Source organism: Platalea leucorodia (assembly GCF_965183815.1).
Source record: "Platalea leucorodia genome assembly, chromosome: 9".
Classification (NCBI taxonomy): domain Eukaryota; kingdom Metazoa; phylum Chordata; class Aves; order Pelecaniformes; family Threskiornithidae; genus Platalea; species Platalea leucorodia.
This window is the reverse complement of record NC_138831.1, coordinates 17,825,719-17,845,511: the sequence shown is the minus strand read 5'-3', so window position 1 is coordinate 17,845,511 and position 19,793 is coordinate 17,825,719. Positions and strand designations below refer to the sequence as shown.

Here is a 19,793-nt window from a genome sequence, read left to right as displayed (position 1 = left end):
CCGCACACCCCCAAATCGTCACCTGCCACCAGCAGTTTAGGCTTTCCTGCAACCCGCCCCCGAAGAAGCGAGCGCAGCCCTCCCGCAGCCCTGAGCCCCGCCAGCCCCTCTGGCGCGTCCCTGGGAATGGGGAGCAGGGCAGGGGAAGCGGGGGTCCCCCAGCCTTGCCCTCCCGGAGGGGTGGGAGAGGGCACGCAAGCCTGTCCCCCGAGAAGCCCGCTCAGCGCGGGGTGATCTCCAAGCACGCGCAAGCAGCCGGCTCGTACCCGGCTCTCGGGTCCCACCTCAGCGGCCAGGCAAGCTGGGGACACCAGGTCGGGTGGGGAAGGGGGCTAGGCAGGATCGAGGGGGGCACGGGGTGCTGCACCCAGCCTTGGTGCACCCACAGGGCAGAGGACAGAGCAGTGGGGATGCACCGCTGCCGGCCTGCCTGCAAAGGTGCCTGCTCACCTGCACCCTGAGCGGGGACGCCGGCCAGCAAGCAGGACCCCGCGGCACCCACACCACTCCCATGCCATCCTCCCCCAAGGTCAGGGGACATGGCCGTATGAGACATCAGAGAATCCACACTGGGTTCCCCACGGCGCCTCGGCACACGGGCAGGTGTGTACCCCTCCCAAAAGCCTTGGATTTCTCCCCAGCGCTGTGCGGAGGGGACGGAGCCAAGGAGCTGGTGGCTTCTGCAGCGCTCCATCACCAGCAGCCTCATCCCTTCTCCCAGCCCAGCACGGGGGCAGCCACGTTAGCCCCAGCCCTCCCGCAGCCCCCCGAGGGCTGCAGCAGCTTCAACTGGAAAGGGAGGCAGGAGGACGGGGGGGTTCCAGCTCACCCCCAACCTAGAATCATAGACTCACTTAGGTTGGAAAAGACCTTTAAGATCATCAAGTCCAACCGTTAACCTGGCACTGCCAAGTCCACCACTAAACCGTGTCCCTTTTGTAATGGAGCAGCTCCACAACCCCCGCAACTGGGACAAAACCACCTCAATTCGGCTCAGCGAGCACTTGGCTGGCCCGTAGCCTGTTTCCCAAGGGAAGACCCTAGGGGTGGGCGGCACAGCGTGGCTCTGGGACAGGTCCAGCACCCCTGGGTGCCGCAGAGCAGCGCGGAGTCAAGTAAGAGCAAGGAGGAGATGCAGCCCGCGGGCAGCTCTGGCAGGTAAGCAGAGGCTGCCTGCCCAGACCCGCACGCTGCCTGCTCGGACTCGAGGGTTTGGGGGAGCGGCACGGCGGCAGGAGCTGATGGGAGGGAGGGAGCAGGATGAACCCTAGCACCACTGGCCACTCCTGCTCGCCCTGGCACCCCGAGGCCGAGCTGGAGCAGAGGATCCCGAGGAGCAGCCCCACAGCCTGCCTGGGCAGGATCCTGCCTGCAGTGCCGTCCTCCAGCCCGAGGAACCCAGGGGAGTGGGGAGCACTCCAGCAGCCCCCACCGCACCAAGGAAATCCTCAGTGACTGGGCTCCCCAGGACCCACGGACAGCGCCATGGACAGACAGACAGACCCCGCCGCGGTCCTGGCCGTGCTTACCAAGATTTATTGACTTGCACAGGGAGAATGGGGGACACTGGCCCCAGCTCCCCCAGCAAGCAGGCAGGGAGGCAGGATGGGGCACAGGCAGGCAGAGCAGAGCACCGGCCAGCCCCTTACCCCACAGCCGACGCAGCCAGAGGTGGCACGGGGACAGGGGGAGGCATTGCCGACACCGGGAAAGGCAGGAGGCACCCAGGCAAGGATGGCTGGGACTCAGATTTTGAGGGCACAGCCACTTGGCACAGGCGTCACCATCGTGCCAGCCCTGAGCACAGCCGACGTGGCATGATGCCAGCTGGGTCCCTGGCACACTGGCAGGCATCTGCTGTGCCACCCCCTGCCCCCCTTTCAAAGCCTTGAGTCCCGCTGCTCGGCACCCCCCATCCTGCCCCTCACCGGGGCACTCAGCCCTCGGCGGGCAGTGGGGGCACTGATGCTAGAGCGGGCAGGAGGTGGGCATAGATGTCGATGCCCCGCAGGAAGACTTGCTCGTTGAGGAACTCGTTGTGGTCGTGGAGGAGCACCGGGGTGCAGTTCATGGGCGAGAAGCCGATAGCGGGGTGTCCTGCCTGGGGATGGGGGGGTATGGAGTGAGGCTGTAGCTGGGACAGGCACTGCGTGTCCCCCTCCGCCCGGGCATGGCTCCTGCTTGGGGCTGCAGGTCTCACCCCGGGAGGGGGACCCATGGGTGGGCTGGCGTTGCACTCACCGCTCGGATGTAGCGGCTGTCGGTGGCAGCCGGGAAGATCTCAAGCTTGAGCTGCAGCTTCCTGACAAGCAAGGCCCTGTGTCAGCATGGGCATGGGGGCATCCAGGTCCCCTGTTCCCCTGCCACCCCATGGGCAAAGAGACCATGCCAGGAAGGTCTCTGAGCCTTGCAGGACCCTTTTGGTGGGGCACGGGGAGATGCCCTGGCATGGCATGGAGCATCTCCTCCCAGCCCCTGCCATGACCCCAGAGACCCCCGGGGACCCCGCGGCTCCCACCAGAGGATGTCCCTGTCAGGGTCCTGCCCTTCCTGGGGGCACTACTCACATGTCCCTGCAGACCCCACTGAAGGCCTTCCACCACGGGTCTGACTCCTCGGTGGAGGTGACGTGTTGATCCATGCATTTCTGACAGAGGGAGAGGCCAGGTGAGGGGCAGGGGGGTGGGCACACGGGAGAGGAGGGACGAGCATGATGCACCCGGGTGACTGAGACCCCTCACCTGGTGAAACTCATAGGTGACACCGTCCCCGGCACCCCGGCACCACGCGGCCACCTGCTCCTCGAAGGCCTGAGGCAGAGACCAGAGGAGGGGCGTGAGTGGGGTACCCCCAACCGGCTCCCCTCCTGGGTGCGGCCGGCATGACGCGCACCTTCAGGTCCACGGTGGGTGGGATGCGGATGTCGAAGCTGGCCGCCATCTCAGAGGGCACCACGTTGAAGGAGACGCCCCCCTCCAGCATGGTCAGGTTGAGTGAGGTGACGTCCCCTAGGGTCAGGCTTGAGTCGGACTTGAGCCTCGGGGGACGCAAGGGAGAGTCACCCTCCACCACCTGGGGAGGAGAGGAAGCACTTCCCCACCCTGCCGCCACCCCCAAATGGGGAAACTGAGGCAGGAGGTGGTGGCGACGGATCAGAGCCTGGCTTGGGATCCCAAGGACCCCCTTCACGGACCGAACTGAAGCCACCGCCATCCCGCTGCCCGTCTCCTACCTCTGCTTCTCGCTCTCCCTGAAGGCCAGGAAGGAGTTGATGACTTTGTGCTGGGGAGGGAAGGGCAGGGGAGTGAGGACCAGCCCTGCAGGCAGGCACCTGGCAGCCCCCAGGGCAGGCAGGGGTTGGGCAGGGTGTACTCCCTCACTTACCATCTTCTCAGCCGCCGTGTTGCTGATGAAGCGGGACCCGTGCCCGGGGCTGCCCACGCACTTCACCTTTATCCCTGTGGCAGCGGGGGGAGAAGGAGGTGTTGAGCAGAAAGCCCGGGGCGTCACCGGTGTCCCAGCGTCCAGCAGAGCCAGGGATGGGGCGGTGGGCACGCAGTTACTCACACCACGGGCTCTTCTCGCCATAAAAGACGCTGAAGGTGTCGGATGGGCTGGCCAGGCCTGTGGTGGGCACAGATGGGGGGTCAGTGGGGCACAAGGGTGCCATGATTTGCCCTCCTCTGTTCTGCCCTGGTGCCATTTCCCCTCCAGGCTGGCACCATGTGGATCACTGGCCGGGGGAAGGAGCCCCCGAGGGGGTCCCCTGAAGCCATGCCGGATGCCGGTGCCTGGGGGGTGGTGCCAACAGGCAGAGGCATGCATGCCAAGAGGAGACACATCCCCGTGCCAGCCCTGCCACCACTTACCCTCGTCCAGGGCAAAGCCCACGTTGAGTGCTCTGAACTCAGGGCGCTGCACGAACATCTCCATGCCCTTGTGTCCGCCCACCTCCTCGTCTGCAGGGGAGAGCCTGGCATGGAGGAAGGAACCGGGACATGCCCCAGCCCACCACCCCCCACTCCTCCTTCCACACCAGCCTGGGTGCCACCAGTGCACCCGATGTCCTCAGACCTGGAAACCCTTCCAGCCCCAATCTAGGAGAGCTCAAAGTTGGGAAAGGCTGGCAGGGGAGTGCCTTGCTGCCACGCCATGGGGAACTCCAGAGCATCGCCCAGCTGCCAGCCCCTCCTGTCCCCCTGAGAGGGGACACCCTGGGGACTCACCAGGCACAAACGTGAGGTGGATGGTGCGGGCAAAACACTTTCCCTCTGCCTTCAGCCTCCGGATGGCCTCAAGGTACCTGCGGGGAGAAGGCAGTGCCTGGGCATCATGGAGGAGAGGGGCTGGTGTGCTCTGAGCCACCCCAGGGGGGGTCAAGTGGTGGCATCCACAGCCACAGGGACCCTGGGGATGGTGGCATCCCATCCTGCATCACTCAGAGGCACCCTCATGCCATGCCTGCCTCCCCCAGCAGGCGCAGAGCCCTTCACTCACTGGATGGAGACACACTTCATGTCCTGGGCACCCCGGGCATAGATGTTGCCTTGCGAGTCCTTAACAGCCTCGAAGGGTGGGTAGGTCCAGTGCTCCTGTGGGGAACAGCGGCTGTGACGGCAGAGGGGCACGGCAGGCACCAGCTCCCATTCGCCTGCCATCCCCAGTCCTCCCCGCCGTGCCCATCCCATCCCTCGCCCTGTCCCGGCACCTCGAAGACAGGCACGACGTCCGTGTGGGAGTTGAGGAGGATGGAGCGCAGGTGGGGGTTCGTGCCCTGCCAGGTCAGGATCAGCACCACGCGGCCCTGGCACACCTGTGGGGCAAGGGCAGGATGTCACCGGGGTTCAGGCTGGGGACAGAGGGGTTGGGACTGGCAGGCTGGAGCCAAAAAGCATCAGTCTGGGAAAAGTTTCTTGATGCCACCCGGCAGGTCACCCCTTTCTCCACTGGGAGAGGGCAGGCAGCAGGAGCAGGCATGCCTGCACCCCCTGGAGCCAGATGGAGCTCGGCCATGGGTGCCAACTCCTGGCTGCGATTCAGGTGGAGGAGGGGAGGTGAACCCAGCGTCTTCCCCCCCAGCAGGAGGGACATCCCCAGGCAACGTGACCCTGCCAGGCCCCTGGCTAATCATAGCACAGGCGGCCACAAAGGTCAGTGGGGACCAGCCAGAATACAGGCTTAAGGAAGGGCTCAGGTCAGCAGAGGATTACAGGCAGAGGGGATTCACTCCTGCCCAGCCCCGGGGCGGTGGGCAGGGGAACGGCCTGGTCACTAAGAACCCGGGCACAGATGGACAGACGGACGGACGGACAGACTGGGGGCTGCTCCTCGCCTCGCTCACCTCTACTTTCTGGCACGCCAAGCCCAGGTCAGTGCCGACGCGCTCCAGAAACCGGACAGCCGCATCTGGGAAGGAGCAGGGATGCCCGGAGTTACATCAGGATCTCCCTCCCATCTCACGGCAACCCCCAGGGGACCCCAAGGCTCTCCAGGGTTCCCAGGCCAAGGAAAGAGGTGACCAGAAGAAGGCAGGTGATGGAGGTCCTGAGCACAAGAGGTGGCTGGGAGTGGGGGCAGGAGCAGCTCATCACCATCCCTTTGGGGTGAAGACTAGGGGAACATGAAAAAATAAAAATTTAAGGGAACGAGTTCAGGGGGACAGTTCTCTGTAGGAATTCTGGGAGCTCCTCCCCAATAAAAAAAAAAATCTCAATGTACTTTATGGGGAGGATGGAAACATTAACGGAAGGAGATCTAAACAGGGTTATCACAAGCACCTGTCCCAGAGTCAGGGCAGCGTGGAAAGGGGGGGGCACAGGGCACAGGGCTGGAGGAAGCAAATAGCAACTCTGGGTGCACTCGAGAGGTCCCTGCCCCAAGCAAAGGCACCGGCAGAGATAAGGCATAAAGGTGTCCGCTCCTTAACACCATGATCAAAACAGCCCTGGCCAAGGACTCGGGCACCCAGGTTCAAAGACCAGAGCTGCAAAGTAGAGGAGAAGGAGCCACGTTGCTGGATCCCTGCACAGCTCCCTGTCCCGTCCCCCCCCATCCTCACCATAGTCAGGTTTGGGGTGGACAGTGTCAATCCTCAGGTAATCCCGGAAAAGTGTAACCGAGGGGTCCTCCGAGGCCCCTGTGCTCTTCCCGGGCTTCCCGGGTGCCATGTCAGGGACCGGGGCTGCAAAGCTCTGGAGGAAGAGCGGGGAGATGGTTAATCACCCACCGGCCCCTCCAAAGTCCGCCGGCAAGCTCAGTCGTCACAGAAACCGAAGTGGGACAGGGCAAAGGTCTCCCCAGTGTGGGCCCTGGGCCACTGCCACCACAGAAGTCCCCCCTGACTTGGGTACGGGGGCAGGATGGGGTGTACCCCCCCCCATCCTTTCATCACCCCCCCAAAGTACGTGTTCCTGCCCCAAATGCAGTGCCAGGGCAAGCTGTGATGCCCAGGTGTGGGGTGAGGGGTGAGCCGTGGGGTAGGGCTAGCTGAGGTGTAGGGGGCTAGTAGGGAGGAGAGGGGGGCAACAAGGTGGGGAGGGGGGCTATGGGGGGAAGAAGGGTGTATGGAGCAGGAGCACACAGTGGTCAGGGTTACCCAGTGGATGGGGGTCTGGGGGGATGTGGGGGAGCGCAGGCAGGGAAGGCAGGATGCCGGTGTAAGGGGGTGCAGGCAAGGAAAGGGGGGCTGGCCAGGGGCAACAGGCCAATGCAGGGTGCTTAGGGGCACATGGGGGTGCAGCAGGAGGGGTGGAGGGGAGCACTGGGGGGGGTATGGGAGGGTCTGTGAGAGAGGTGCGGGGGGATTGTAGTTAAGGGTGCAGGGGTACTGCGGCTAGGGGTGCAAAGGGGCACAGGTGGGGTATAGGGGTACCATGACTGGGGTGCAGGAGGGGGCATAGTGGGGTGCAGGGGCACCATGGTTGGGGCTGTGGGGAGTGCAGGGTGCCATGGGTAGGGGTGCAGGGGAGGTGCAGGGCTACTGTGGTTAGGGGTGCAGGGGGAGGAAGGGGGGGGGCAGAATACCGTGGTTAGGCGTGCAGGGGGGGTGCAGGGGTTGGGGTGCAGCGGTCGCATTATTGGGGTGCGGGGGTAGCACGAGGAGGAGGGCAGAGGGGTGCAGGGTAGTGTGGTCGGGGGCGCAGGGTACCGAGGTTAGGGGTGCAGGGGGCAAGGGGGGTGCGAGGATAACGTGGTTAGGGGTGCCACGGGGGTGCAGGGCACCGTGGCGAGGGGCGCAGGCTTGGGGGTGGAGGACGGGGACACGAAGGCACCGGGACAGCCCCCCGCCGGCTGCCGGGCGCTGCTGGCCCGACCCCGCTCCCCGGACCCCCGCCCGCCCCGGCCCTACCTCCGCGCTGCCGCCGCCGCCGCCTGCCCGGCCCGGCCCGGCCCGGCCCCGCTCCGCCCCGGCCCCGCTCCGCCCGCTCGGCCCCGCTCCGCCCCGGCCCCGCTCCGCCCGCTCGGCCCCGCTCCGCCCCGCAGCCGGCCGCGGGCAGGGGGCGGGCAGGGGGCGTGCAGCGGGCAGGCAGCGGGCACGGGGTGGGCCAGCGGCAGGCGGGGGGGGCGGGCACCCCCCTGCCCCGCACTAGAGGCAGAGATGGGGCTGGAGCCCGGGGAGCCCCGCGGCGCTGGGGGGTGACACAGGCAGAAACCAGAGCAGCATCAGTTTATTGGCCTCATGACAGACGACACCTTGTCCTGCCAGCAAGGGACACCCTCAGTCGTGTGTCCCCCCCCCCCGCCACCCTGGGGACACCCCAAAAGAGAACAGCACCCCTCACGCCAGCCACCTCTGCCTCCCAGCCCCTCGGGACGCCCCGGCCCCCCGTCCTCCACTCGGCAGGGGATGGGCGAGGCAGTGCTCACTTCAGCTGGCGCAGGAAGCCCAGCAGGGCCCGGTGGAAGTCCTCCGGCTTGTCCAGGTAGCAGGCATGGCTGGCATCCGGCACCACGGCCACGCGGTGCCCGGGGAGGTGCCGGAGGCTCTGCAGGGCCTGGGGACCCAGGCTTGTGTCACGGTCACCATACAGGATCAGCGTGGGCGTCTTGGTAAGGGGAGGGAGAAAAGCCGAGCGGTTGTCAGAGGGGGAAATGGCCACCACTCGTCCCCTGGGCTGTGCCCACGTCCACCCATCACCACAGGGGGCTGCAAAGCCGAGGGAAGGCAGGTGCCAGCCCCGCCGTGAGCTGGAGGGAGGCACAGGTCCCCCGCGCTCACCCCAAAACAGGGCCACCGTCCATGCCGCCCTACAGCCAGCTGGCCCATGAGGCTCGCCAGCACGCAGGGACCCCCCAGGAGCCCAACAACCCACCTCACCTGAACCTGCCGGTACTGCTCAGCAGCGTAGTCCTTGGTGCCCACGGGCGCAATGGGCACAAAGCCGGCCAGACGGTCCCCCCGCGCCAGGAGGAAGGGCAGAGCAAAGCGGCCACTCATGGAGGGGCTGACAAGAACGGGCCTCCGCATTCCCAGCTCCTGGAGGACATGGTCCAGGAAAGCCACCCGGCCCTGCGCCGTGACCACCATCTCTGCCGGGGGTGAATCCCCATAGCCTGGCACGGGGCAGAGGGCACAGGGTGGGCGCGGGGCAGGGGGGACCGTGCAGCCTGCAATGGTCTCTCCCCGCCAAGGCTCAGCTTGCTTGGCAAAAAATGGACAGCCGATCAAGCCCCAGCGGTTGCACAGCCACAGCCACACGCCAGCCGGACCAAGCCAGCCCCAGCCATGGGTGGCCATGGAGGTCAATGCCCCAGGGCAAAACCAAATCCCAAGCACGCTGCCCCAGGGACCACCGCTAGCTGCCTAAAGAGGTCCAGAGCCCTCCCTAAAGAGGTCCAGAGCCCAGCAGTGGCCGAGGTGAGGGACTGGAGCTGCCCAGAGGGATGAACTTAAGCGCAGCGCCATGGTCCTACCAGGCAGATCTATTGCGACCGCACGGTAGCCTTCCCCGGCGAGCAGTGCCAGCGTGCCCAAGGCCTCCCACGTCTTGGAGGTGAACGCCTGGCCGTGCAGGAACAGGACATCGGGCCTGCAGTGGGGAAGACAGGCGGGAAGGGGGCTCAGGGAAGATGCCGCACCCGTGGGCGTCCCATGAGGGGTGGTGGAGGCCAAGCCCCAGGGCCTGTCACGCCCCACCGTCCTCCTCCGCCACAGCAGCCGGCGGGCTGACCCACCTCCCGGCGCCGGCGGCGGCCCGGGGCCCTGCAGAAAGCTCCCTGTAGAAGACCGGGGGCTCTCCCGCAGCCGTCGCCGCTCGCGCGGTGGCGTTGGCCGCCCCCCGGCCCCGCTTCCCCTCCTCAGGCCGGGCGCCCGCCAAGCGCTGCCCGTGCTGGGCCGCCGGCAGCAGGAGGTAGAGGACGAGGGTGAGGAGCGCCCCGAGGAGCAGCAGCCCCAGGCGGCTGCGGGCGGGCGGCATCTCCGCTCCCCCTGCAGAAGGAAAATGGCAGCGAGGGGCTGGAAGCCCCAAACCCCACTGCTGCGGATGGGGGTAGGCCCCAGACCACGGGGCTCTCCTCAGCTCCGGCCCGGCCCGCGGCCCCCGCGCCCGGCGCTGGCAGCCCCGCTCGGCCCCGGCCTCCCGGGCTCCCGCTGGCTCCGGCCGCCGGCCCCGCCGCCCCTCAGCTCCAGCCGGGACGCGCGGCCCCCCCGGCCCCGGCCCCGGCCCTCATGGCGCTGCGCTCGCGGCCTCAGGCTCCGCCTGGCGGGAGGCCGCAGCGCTGCAGGCCCCGGGGGCTGTCAGCCGGGGGCCCGCCCGCCGCACCGGCCCCCCGGCAGGGCCCCACCGGGCCGGGGCCGAGGTCCCGGGGGAGAACGGCCGGTGCCGGGAAAGGAGACCCGGCTCGGCGGGGCTCGGCAAGGGCTCGGCTCGGTTCGGCAAGGCCTCGGCGGCCTTCGGCAGAGCTCGGCGGCCTTCGGCAGAGCTCGGCAGCGTTCGGCAGAGCTCGGCTGCCTCGGATAGGCCTCGGCAGGACTCGGCTAGGACTCGGCTCGGTTCGGACAGGGCTCGGCAGAGCTCGGCACGACTCGGCTAGGGCTCGGCTCGGTTCGGATAGGGCTCGGCAGAGCTCGGCACGACTCGGCTAGGGCTCGGCTCGGCTCGGCTCGTCCAGAGCTCGGCGCGGCTCGTTTCGGCTCAGCTCCGGCTCGGCTCGTCCAGAGCTCGGCTAGTGCTCGGCGGGGCTCGACGGAGCTCGGCTAGGGTTCGGCTCGGCTCGGCTCGGCTCGGCAGGAGCTCGGTGGGTCTCGGCGGAGCTCGGCTGCGCTCGGCTCGGCTCGGCACAGCTCGGCTCGGCGGGGCGGCGGCCGTTCCCCGGGCCGCCCCGGGCCCTGCGCGCCGTGAGGCGGTGCCGCCGCTCCCCCCGCACCCCCCCGCCCCGCCGGCCTTTGGACCCGGGGCGGGGCACCCCCAGCCCCGCGGCGCGGCGGGCAGCGGGAGGCGAGCGGCGGCCGGCACCGGGGGCAGAGGAGCAGGTAAGGGCCGCCGGCCCAGCGCCGGGCGGGGAAACTGAGGCAGGGGCGGGCCCGTGAGCCCGCCTGGCAGGAGCCAGCAGACCCGAGCACCCACCCCGGGGCCAGCCCCCCGCCGCTGCCCCCCAAATAGAGGGTGATGCCAGTGTAACCCTCGCCTTCCCGGCGCCAGCGCCGCAGCCCCGCCTGCCTTCCCACCACCACCGGGCCTCGACGCCGGGACATCAGCATCCCACCGGGGCCGACCTTCCCGCCAGGCCGCGCAGGGCCGCTGCACGCACCGGGCCCGCTTCCAGCTCTCAGCCCCCCCAACAGCTCTCCCGACCCCCAGGCATGGCCGCCCCACAGCTGACCGAGAGCACCCTCGCGGTGGAAGGCCAAACCCTCTTCTACCGCCGAGCCGAGCCGGCCCAGCAGGCGCCAAAGCTGACGGTGCTGCTGCTGCACGGCATTCGCTTCTCCTCTGACACCTGGCTTCAGCTGCGGACGCTTGCCACGCTGGCCGAAAACGGCTACCGAGCTGTGGCTATCGACCTGCCGGGTAAGGCACGGTGGAGAGCACAGCCCTGGAGCGAGGTGGGGGTCGGGGGGAGTCGATAAAGCTGCTCGCGTTCGTGGTGCTGGCGTGGCTACCCCAGCGTCCTGCTGTGCCAGCTTCTCCCTGTCGTGAGGCAGCGGAGAGTGTGACCAGGCAACCTCTGTCTCCCATGGCTCAGGGCTGGGGCGCTCGAAGGATGCCGTGGCCCCAGCGCCTGTGGGCCAGCCAGCACCAGGGGCTTTCCTGAAAGCAGTTTCGGAGGCTTTGTGCCTGGGTCCAGCCGTGGTGATCAGCCCATCTCTCAGCGGCATGTACTCCCTGCCCTTCCTCTTCCAGCACAACCACCTGCTCAAGGCATATGTGCCCGTGGCACCTATCTGCACCGAGAAATTCACGGCGGAGCAGTACGCACAGATCAAAGTAGGGCCCGGAGGGAGATTGAGGGAGGTTGGGGAACTGGGCGTGTGGGGGACAGTGAGGAGGGGACCCTGGCACCAGTGTTGGGCAGGGGAAAGACTAAACAGGCCAGAAACGCCATTGCCACTGGAGAAGGGGAATGTGATGGTGCAGGAACGTGACCATAACGTAGCAGGAGGGAAAGAGGGGACAGTGATGGTGAAGGAACGTGACTGTAGAGTAGCAGGAGGGAAAGAGAAGACCTAGGAGTCTGAGCCTCAGTTTACCCTTGTGGTGGGCAGGAGAGAAGGGCAAGTGTCTCCGCTCCGTATCCTGGTCCCAGGGTGTTCCCGGCCAGGAGGAGCCAGTGCCTGGGTGCCGTTGGCAGGCTCAGGGTGCGTTCCCCCTCTGCAGACGCCCACGCTGATCGTGTACGGGGACCAGGACGTGGAGCTGGGACAGGCCAGCCTGAACAACCTGAAGCACCTCCCCGAGCACCGGGTGCTGGTGCTGCAGGGCGCCGGACACGCGTGCTACCTGGACAAGCCCAACGAGTGGCACCACGGGCTCCTGGCCTTCCTGCAGCAGCTGGAGTGAGCAGGGCGGGCCGCTTGGAGGGGCCCATGGGGCTGGGGGACAAGGCCAGCCCACCCACCCCTCCACTTGTGAACACACCCTTGCGCCAACCCAGCTGCTCCCCTGGTGTCCCCACCCAGCCTCCCTTGGGACCAAATAAAACCCTAAGCTCCACCACCGCCTTCCTGCCACCTTCCTCCCGCTTCTTTCCACGCTTTCCACCTCCTTCCCTGATCCCCACCGCCTCCGTGGCCACCATCCCACGCACATTTGTGGGGTGACAGCAGGGGAAGTGCAGCCACCGAGGGACAGGACATTTGGGGAGGTGGGTGCCGGCTGTGAGGCCTCTGGAGCCCACCCATCACCCTTTGCAGGACCCCCAGGAGCCTCAGAGGGTGCCCAGGGAGCCCCAGGGTTGTGTTTGGGCACCCGTAGGTCCCCCAGGGGGGTGGCACCTGCGTCCGCAGCCTGCCGGCCTCCTCTTCATCCTCCTCTTCCTCCTCCCACCTCTCCTGGCAGGCACCCAAGCCCAGGGTAATCCACAGGGGCTTAAAAGCGAACCGCCAGCCCCGGCTCCTGCCCATGGCCGCAGCAGCCCAGCACCCGTGGGGGGGATTTACCGAACGAGTGGCTGCCATGAACAGATGGGGGGGCGGGCAGGGAGGCCTGACAGACGTCTGGCTGGACAGACGGGAGGACAAGCCCCCTGCCCACCAGCTGCCTTCCCCCCCTCCCTCAGCGCCGCTGCGGCGGGCACTCGGGGGCACAGATGGAGGCGGCAGCGGGGTGCCCCCCCAACGCCCCCCTTCCCCAAGCCTGCCGGGGCTTTAGCTGCTTACGCCAGGGCCCAGGAGGATTTAGTGGGGGAGGTGGCGGGCGGGGGGGGGTGGCACTTGTCTGTGGGCGCAGGACACCCGTGCAGGGGGCAGTGCCAGGGGTGCAGGGGCCGGTCCGGGCCCTGGCAGTATGGCCGGACCCCTGTCTGGAGCATCCCTTGCCCCCCGCCCTGTTGCAGCCCCGGCCCTCCGGGCGCTCCCCCCGCCCAGCACCCCTGGGTGCCAGCGGGCCCGGGGGTGCCAGCCGCCCCGTCCCTGCCCGCTCCGGTGTCCTTGAGCCCTCGGGCCCTGCCAGCTGAGCGGCTTCCAGGAAAAAAAAAAAAAAAAAAAACGCTGTTACAAAGAGGGGCGATGTGTGAGCCAAAGGGGGGGCGGGGGGGGACAGGAATGTCCCCAGCGGTGGCAGATGGCCTTACCCAGGGTGCATTGTTCCTTTTAGTGTCTCTTATCCGCTGTAATAGGATCCCGGAGGGAGGGATGTGGGAGAGGGGAAGAGCGAGGGGGGCCCCGGCGTGGACCGGGGTGGGGGCCGGGGCTGCCAGCCTGGCCCTGGCCTGTCAAGCGGCTCATTGTTCCTGCCCCGGGTGTCACTGGGCGCCGCCGGGGACAATGTGGCACTGAGCGGGGTGGCCGGCGGCGGAGGGACGAGGCGCACGGAAAGGTACCCGCCAGGCCCCTTCCCGCGGGGCCGGGGGGCTTGGGGCGGCCGGGAGGGCGAGCGGAGAGAGGTTCCCCCCGGGACGGGCTGGGGGCTTCCTCCTGTCCCCCCCCCGTCACCTCCCTTTGCCACCCGAAGGTGCCCCGGAGGACGGGCGGTGCCCAGCTCCGTGGCCGTCCCGACGCCAGCCCTGGGACGGGGCAGGTGGCCTGTGCCCATCACCGGGGCCTTGGGGTCCCTGCCAGCCTGGCGCACCTGGGGGAGAGCACCCCCCCGCCCGTGGACCCCCCGACGTTGCCTGTGGCAGTGGGGGGACACCCGTGGCCCTGCTGCCTCCCCCCTGCCCCACCACCAGCCTCGTTCTTCTCTCCCTGGCAGGATCTTTTGTCCCCAGTGGGTCCCTGCTGCCGGGGGGACGGGGGACCCTGGTGGGCTGCCCGCTCCTGCCGGCACCAGGCACGGCTCCCGATGGGTTACAGGGGGTACCCCCCCATTTCAGGCTCCCCTCCATCGGGAAGGGGAATATTCCCCCTTCCCCAGCCTTTCCCCTTTCTCCAGCCCCTGCTAACGGGGTGGTGAAGATGGAGGGTCCAAACCACCCCAGGGGTGCAAGCCAAAGCAGTTAGGGGATACAGGGGCAACCGGCTTGCCCCCCCTGTACCCCATTACCCTGATGCAGGAGATGTGCTGTAGCGGTGGTGAGTCCTGCCAGCACCTAAAATAACTGCCCCCCCCCCCCCCCCCGCCATGCCCGCAGACACGGGCCCCAGCCCCAACACGGGTGCTTTGTTTCAAAGCCGCTTGGCATCACCCGGCTTGCCGGGAGCCAGCGGTGCCGCAGCCGCCCACCCAGGCTGGGACACACGGCGATTGTCCTCCTCCCGGCCCCACTGGCACTGCGGGGTCCCAGCCGCCCCCGTCCCCCAGGCACAGGGTCTGGGGGGGCCCTGGGGTGCTCGGGGGGGGCCCTGGGGTGCTCGGGGTGCAGCGGCATTGTGCGCTGGGCATCACACATCGGGCTGGCGGTCCCCATTGGGGAGGTTGCCTTAGTTTCCCCTGGGGCTTTGCGCACGGCAGGGGGAAGGGAAGAGGAGGAAGAGGAAGGCTCGCACAGCGTGTGAGACCACTCAGGTCACCTCTGCTCCCCCCACTCTGTGTGCCACCACCCCAGCAAGTGCCTGCGAACCGAACCCCATCCCACAGCCATGCTCCCCACACTTTTCCACTTCCCCCCGATATCCATCCATCTGTCTCCTGGCTCTGTGAAGGTGCCGGCTCCGGCCAAGGGCCATGCGCAGGCCAGGCTGAAGGCAGCTGCCTGCAGGCTCAGGCAGACGTGTGGCAGCAGATCCCTTTGGGGAGCTCCTGGAAGGGATGGAGGATGATGGTGGGGCCCCAGGTACCATGGGGCCGTGCAAGCCTCCCCCACCGGAGAAGGGCATAGTGCTGCCCCTGCCTCAGTTTCCCCTCTTCCCTGCCATGGTGCTTTTCGGCTTGCAGATTTGGGGGGGGGGGGGTAGTTGGGGCCTCCCCCCTTTCTGGAGACTGCCGTGTCCCACAGGCTCAGCTCGCCCTCCCGCCATGGCATCACCGGACGGAGCCAGCGGCGTGGGTGGCAGCCCCGAGGAGACGGAGCTCAGCATCACCCTGACCCTCCGCATGCTCATGCACGGCAAGGTAACAGCGGGGGGACGTGGCGCTGCTCAGGGGCGCCAGCAATGCCTGGGCTGGGGGGACATGCTGGACCACCAGCTCCTCATTGCACCCTGTTTTCCTCCCTTGCTCCCAATCCCCCTGGGAACAGCATTCCCAGAAAGATTTCTTCCCCCATCCTAAGCCAGGGAGGGGCCGTTCCCATGCCCCAGGGTCACCAGCAAGCCACCCAGTGCTTCAGTGGCCACGGGGCAGGGCCTGCTGTTTTCCATTGGCCAGGCTGTGGGCAGGGGAGGGATGTGGCAGGCAGGGAGCTGCCTGCTGATGGGGCCACCTTCGTCTCTGCCTTTGCAGGAGATCGGCAGCATCATCGGCAAGGTAAGATTTGGGGTCTGGGGCACCACCGGCCCTGGGCTCCCCTGGACCTGACCACCCGCCCTGTTCCTCTCCCCACAGAAAGGAGAGACTGTTAAGAGGATACGAGAGCAGGTAAGGGCGTGCTGGGGGGCTGCCAGGTCCTGCTGCCTGTTCTGCCTGCACATGGTGGCTCCCACGTGCCCTGGCCACCCCCATTCCCAGGTGGACCCAGGGGAGACATGGCTGCACCCCAGGGAAGGCTGCCTGGGGCAAGTGGGAGGGGGAAAGCCCAGGTCCACAGACATCGAGGCCACCCCTGGTGAGCCCTTCCCTGGGTGGGGGGGCCATCGAGCTCAGGGCCTACGATGTCCCTGACGGGGTGTGACACCGTCCCCAGAGCAGCGCGCGCATCACCATCTCAGAGGGGTCCTGCCCCGAGCGCATCACCACCATCACCGGCTCCACCGACGCCGTCTTCCGTGCCGTCTCCATGATCGCCTTCAAGCTGGAGGAGGTAGGCAGCCCCCCCACTCCTGCTGGGTGCCCCCTGAGCCGGGAGCACTCACCCCCTGCCGGTGGGCTCGTGGGGGTCCAATGCCACATCTCCCCCCCGCCTCACAGGACCTGGGAGCGGGGAGCGATGGGGCAGCAGTGGGCAGAGCGCCGGTGACGCTGCGCCTCGTCATCCCAGCCAGCCAGTGCGGCTCACTCATCGGCAAGGCGGGAGCTAAGATCCGGGAGATTCGGGAGGTGAGGTTGGGGGTGCCCTGGGTGTGGGCTCCCCTTTTCCCCCAGGGGACATGGAGCCCTCGGCACGGGGGCTGCCACGGTCCTGCAGGAGCTGTAGGAGGTGATGCAGGTGATGCAGGGGTGGAGCATCACCCTGCGGGTCCTGCAAAGGTCCCCAGGGCCCAAGGAGGGAACAGGGGAGGTGTGAGGTGCTGAGCCCCGGGGGAGGTATGGCTGAGGCACCCCAGCATCTCCCTTTGCCCCCTGCAGAGCACGGGGGCACAGGTGCAGGTGGCTGGTGACCTGCTGCCCAACTCCACCGAACGGGCCGTTACCGTCTCGGGGGTGCCAGACACCATCATCCAGTGCGTGAGGCAGATCTGCGCCGTCATCCTGGAGGTACCCACTGAGCTCTGTGCCCAGCCCGGGGGGGGCACGCACTGCCTGCCCCCCCTCCCCAGGGCTCCCTGTGCCCACCTGGACCTGGGCACCGGGGTCCCCCCGTGCTGAACCCCGTAAGAGCATTCTGCCCTGGCGGTGCTGGGGGCCATGCCCAGCTTGGAGGGGGTGGGGATGGGGCCAAAGGGGGGCCAGGGGGCTGCGGGGGCATTCGACCTCATCTCTCATCCCCTCCACCTCCTTCCCTCCCTCTCCAGTCGCCTCCGAAGGGGGCCACCATCCCCTACCACCCTGGCTTCTCCCTGGGCACCATCCTGCTCTCTGCCAACCAGGTAAGGGGCCACAGCCCCCTCAGGGGCACGGGGTGGTCGGGGGGCCCAGCCTCTGCTGGTGAGGGGCGACGCTGGTGGGCTTAGGCTGGCCTCCCTGCCCTGGGGGGTGGCCTGAGGCAGGGGTCCCCACCTGGCCCCCCACTGATGCCCCTTCCTTTACCCCTCCCAGGGCTTCTCCATGCAGGGCCAGTACAGTGGGGTCTCTCCCGCAGAGGTGAGTCTGTCCCCATGGCAGCCAAGCCCTGCTCCCATGGGCACTGGGTCTGTGCCTGCCAGGACGGGCACTGCCGGGGATCCCTGTCCTGGGCGGCACTGGGTGCCAGCATCCAGCCCCAGGAGGCGACAGGGGACCCTCTGCCATCACCCCTAACACCTCCTTCCTCCTCCTCCCACTGCCCGGGCAGGTGACGAAGCTGCAGCAGCTGTCAGGGCACACTCTCCCCTTCGCCTCCCTGGGCCACGCACCCTCCATGGTGCCAGGTGAGCATCTCCCGCGCCCCCCCCAGGGCTGGGGGTGTGGAGTGCCCCTCCTGACCCAGCCAGCCACCTCGTCCTGATAAGGTGGTCCCTGTCCTCTGCACCCTCTCTGGTCCTGGCCCCCCCAGCATGGCTACCTGCCCCCCAGAATGACCCTGTTCTTGATTTACTGGGGTCCCTGCACCTACTAGAGCCCCTCAACCCTTCAGTGGGGGAGCACTGGCACTAAATTACGACTGGTGCCCATGTCCCATGCTCCCTGCCTCTCCCCAGGGATCCTTCAGGTTTGTCCCCAGGGCCACTGACTGTCCCAGCACGGGGCTGGGGTGGGGGCATGGAGCTGCTGGACACCCACCCCCCCCACTGCTAACATCCCTGTCTCTCCCTCCAGGCCTGGACACCAGCTCCCAGAGCAGCTACCAGGAGTTTCTGGTGCCCAACGACGTACGTGTGGGTCCCGGGGATGGCAAGCTTGCCCCCACCCATGTGTCCCACCCCACAGCCGCTTTGCAGGGGCCAGCACCCACCACCCCACACAGCTAAAGGCTCTGCCTCAGCCCACAGAGCTCAGGAGCAGGAGGGGCTGCTGGGGCAAAAGTAGCTGGAAGAAAAGGGAAACTGAGGCACGGGAGGGAGGAAGGGCTTGGCCAACGCCAACGAAGAGCCTTGGGATGTGGCAACCCAGCAATGCCAGCCAGGGGAGGGCTTGAGTGAGACCAAAAAGCAGGGTCTGCCCAAGGAAAGCAGCACCCTGGGATCCCAGAGCCTGCCTCAGTTTCCGCACTTCTCCCAGGCATAGCGGGTGGCTGGGTGAGCCTCTGGGAGCTCCCTGCTCGGCATGGCTCCTAGCTGCTCCCAGCTCACCCCGGTCCCTGTCCCTCCAGCTCATCGGCTGCGTCATCGGCCGGCATGGCAGCAAGATCAGCGAGATCCGGCAGATGTCGGGCGCCCACATCAAGATTGGGAACCAGACCGAGGGCTCCAGTGAGCGGCACGTGACCATCACGGGGTCCCCTGTCAGCATCGCCCTGGCTCAGTACCTCATCACAGCCTGGTAGGTGCCAGCCCTGGGGGCAACACACTGGCTGCTAGCGAGAAGTGTCACCTCCCAGCACCCCAATGCAGCTTGGGGGGGACACCAGCCCCAGCACGCTCAGGAAGGATGAGCTGAGGTCCTGAGATGGTGCATGTGGGACCTGGGACCCCACAGGGTTTGAACCGCAGCTTTTTAGCCCAGCGGGATTCCCAGGATGTGCCACGGAGACCCGTGCCTCAAGGGATGGGGCACACGGTCTCTGCACCCTAACAAGGGCAGGTCGGGGTGGGGGACCCGCTCTGTCACCATGTTGCTCACCACCCCACCCTTCTCGCTCGCTTCCCCAGCTTAGAGACGGCCAAATCTACCTCCCAGGTGCCGCCGGGCCCTGGCTCCATGGACCTCGGCGTGGGCTTCTCCCAGCCCCTCACTCCGGGCTCCGGCGCAGCACTGCCCGCCGTCGCCCCGGCCCCCCCGGCCCTGCTGGGCACGCCCTACACCATCTCCCTCTCCAACTTCATCGGTCTGAAGCCAGTGTCCTTCCTGGCACTGTCCCCATCCTCCGTGGCGGGTCCCAACGGCGGCACCGCCACCTACACGACCAAGATCTCGGCAGCCAATGGCACCAAGAAAGCCGACCGGCAGAAGTTCTCACCCTACTGAGCCCTGCCAGCAGGTGGGTGAGGGTGGCCAGGGTGCCACTTGGTGCCAGGGCCACTTCCCCGCCATCCACCCTGTCCCCCAGCCCCTGCCAGGCACCCCATGCTTGGGGAGGGCCCCCCTTGCCCCCAACCCCAGAGAAGGGAAGGGTCTTCCTGGTGGCGATGCCCGCTGGAGGAAAGGGCTGCTCTGCTGCCTGCTGCCCGTCCCGGCAGCGCTCTGCCCCCCTCCCCAATTTTCCTGCATGGGGACCACGTGCCCTGGTGGGGGTGGGGGGGCTGTCCCTGCCAGCCCGGGGTCCCTTCTTCCAGTGCCCTGTGCCGGGGTAGGACCTCTGCCTCCTGCCCCTCGCCCTGCCCACCCTGCCGTCCCGCTCCTGCCCACCTGCCGGCTGGCACCCAAAAGGAGGGTGCCACCAGATGAGGGGCTGCCTGGCCTCTCTGGGGGTCCCCCCTCCCCTGGCTCTGGTGGGGGGCCCTCCCCAGGCCACATCGGGGCAATCGCCTCCCAGCAACCCCATCCAAGAGCCAGTCCCTGCTGGCTTGGAAATGCTGTATATATAAGTCTATATTTTTTCCTCCTTTGTAACTTATCAATGGTTTAATAAAAAGATAAAATTTACAAGAAAAAAATAATATTGCCTACCTCAGTGGAGATACCCTGCCACAGCAGGGGCAG

At 67.4% G+C, this 19,793-nt stretch overlaps 4 protein-coding genes across 5 annotated transcripts; 2 read left to right on the top strand and 2 right to left on the bottom strand.

Moving 5' to 3' along the window:
- Positions 1-1,513: 1,513 nt before the first annotated feature.
- Positions 1,514-7,388, bottom strand: ACY1 (aminoacylase 1). Its single transcript, XM_082321905.1, has 15 exons — positions 7,349-7,388; positions 6,059-6,191; positions 5,342-5,406; positions 4,709-4,813; positions 4,498-4,592; positions 4,227-4,303; positions 3,870-3,959; positions 3,568-3,624; positions 3,385-3,458; positions 3,233-3,282; positions 2,893-3,037; positions 2,742-2,810; positions 2,568-2,647; positions 2,242-2,302; positions 1,514-2,101 (listed from the first exon to the last, which is right to left on the bottom strand). The coding sequence occupies exons 2-15, from the start codon at positions 6,165-6,167 to the stop codon at positions 1,937-1,939; spliced, it is 1,242 nt and encodes a 413-aa protein (XP_082178031.1). The 5' UTR covers positions 6,168-6,191; positions 7,349-7,388; the 3' UTR covers positions 1,514-1,936.
- Positions 7,389-7,760: 372 nt separating this feature from the next.
- ABHD14A (abhydrolase domain containing 14A) lies at positions 7,761-10,064 on the bottom strand. Its single transcript, XM_082321906.1, has 4 exons — positions 9,175-10,064; positions 8,914-9,029; positions 8,318-8,553; positions 7,761-8,045 (listed from the first exon to the last, which is right to left on the bottom strand). Exons 1-4 carry the CDS (start codon positions 9,414-9,416, stop codon positions 7,863-7,865), a joined length of 777 nt encoding a protein of 258 aa, XP_082178032.1. The 5' UTR covers positions 9,417-10,064; the 3' UTR covers positions 7,761-7,862.
- Positions 10,065-10,159: 95 nt separating this feature from the next.
- Positions 10,160-12,186, top strand: LOC309595223 (putative protein-lysine deacylase ABHD14B). Of its 2 annotated transcripts, none has more exons than XM_082321908.1 (4): positions 10,160-10,471; positions 10,641-11,009; positions 11,185-11,426; positions 11,817-12,186. In XM_082321908.1, the coding sequence occupies exons 2-4, from the start codon at positions 10,802-10,804 to the stop codon at positions 11,997-11,999; spliced, it is 633 nt and encodes a 210-aa protein (XP_082178034.1). In that variant the 5' UTR covers positions 10,160-10,471; positions 10,641-10,801; the 3' UTR covers positions 12,000-12,186. The 2 variants fall into 2 exon arrangements, with proteins under 2 accessions (XP_082178034.1, XP_082178033.1); XM_082321907.1 differs by having other exon boundaries at positions 10,412-10,471; positions 10,800-11,009.
- Positions 12,187-15,053: 2,867 nt separating this feature from the next.
- On the top strand, positions 15,054-19,118 carry PCBP4 (poly(rC) binding protein 4; the record flags this gene model as incomplete). The annotated part of the gene is made up of 12 exons (XM_082321659.1): positions 15,054-15,149; positions 15,480-15,503; positions 15,582-15,614; positions 15,880-15,996; positions 16,104-16,232; positions 16,482-16,610; positions 16,868-16,942; positions 17,112-17,156; positions 17,347-17,422; positions 17,811-17,863; positions 18,304-18,473; positions 18,803-19,118. 12 exons carry the CDS (start codon positions 15,054-15,056, stop codon positions 19,116-19,118), a joined length of 1,263 nt encoding a protein of 420 aa, XP_082177785.1.
- Positions 19,119-19,793: the final 675 nt, after the last annotated feature.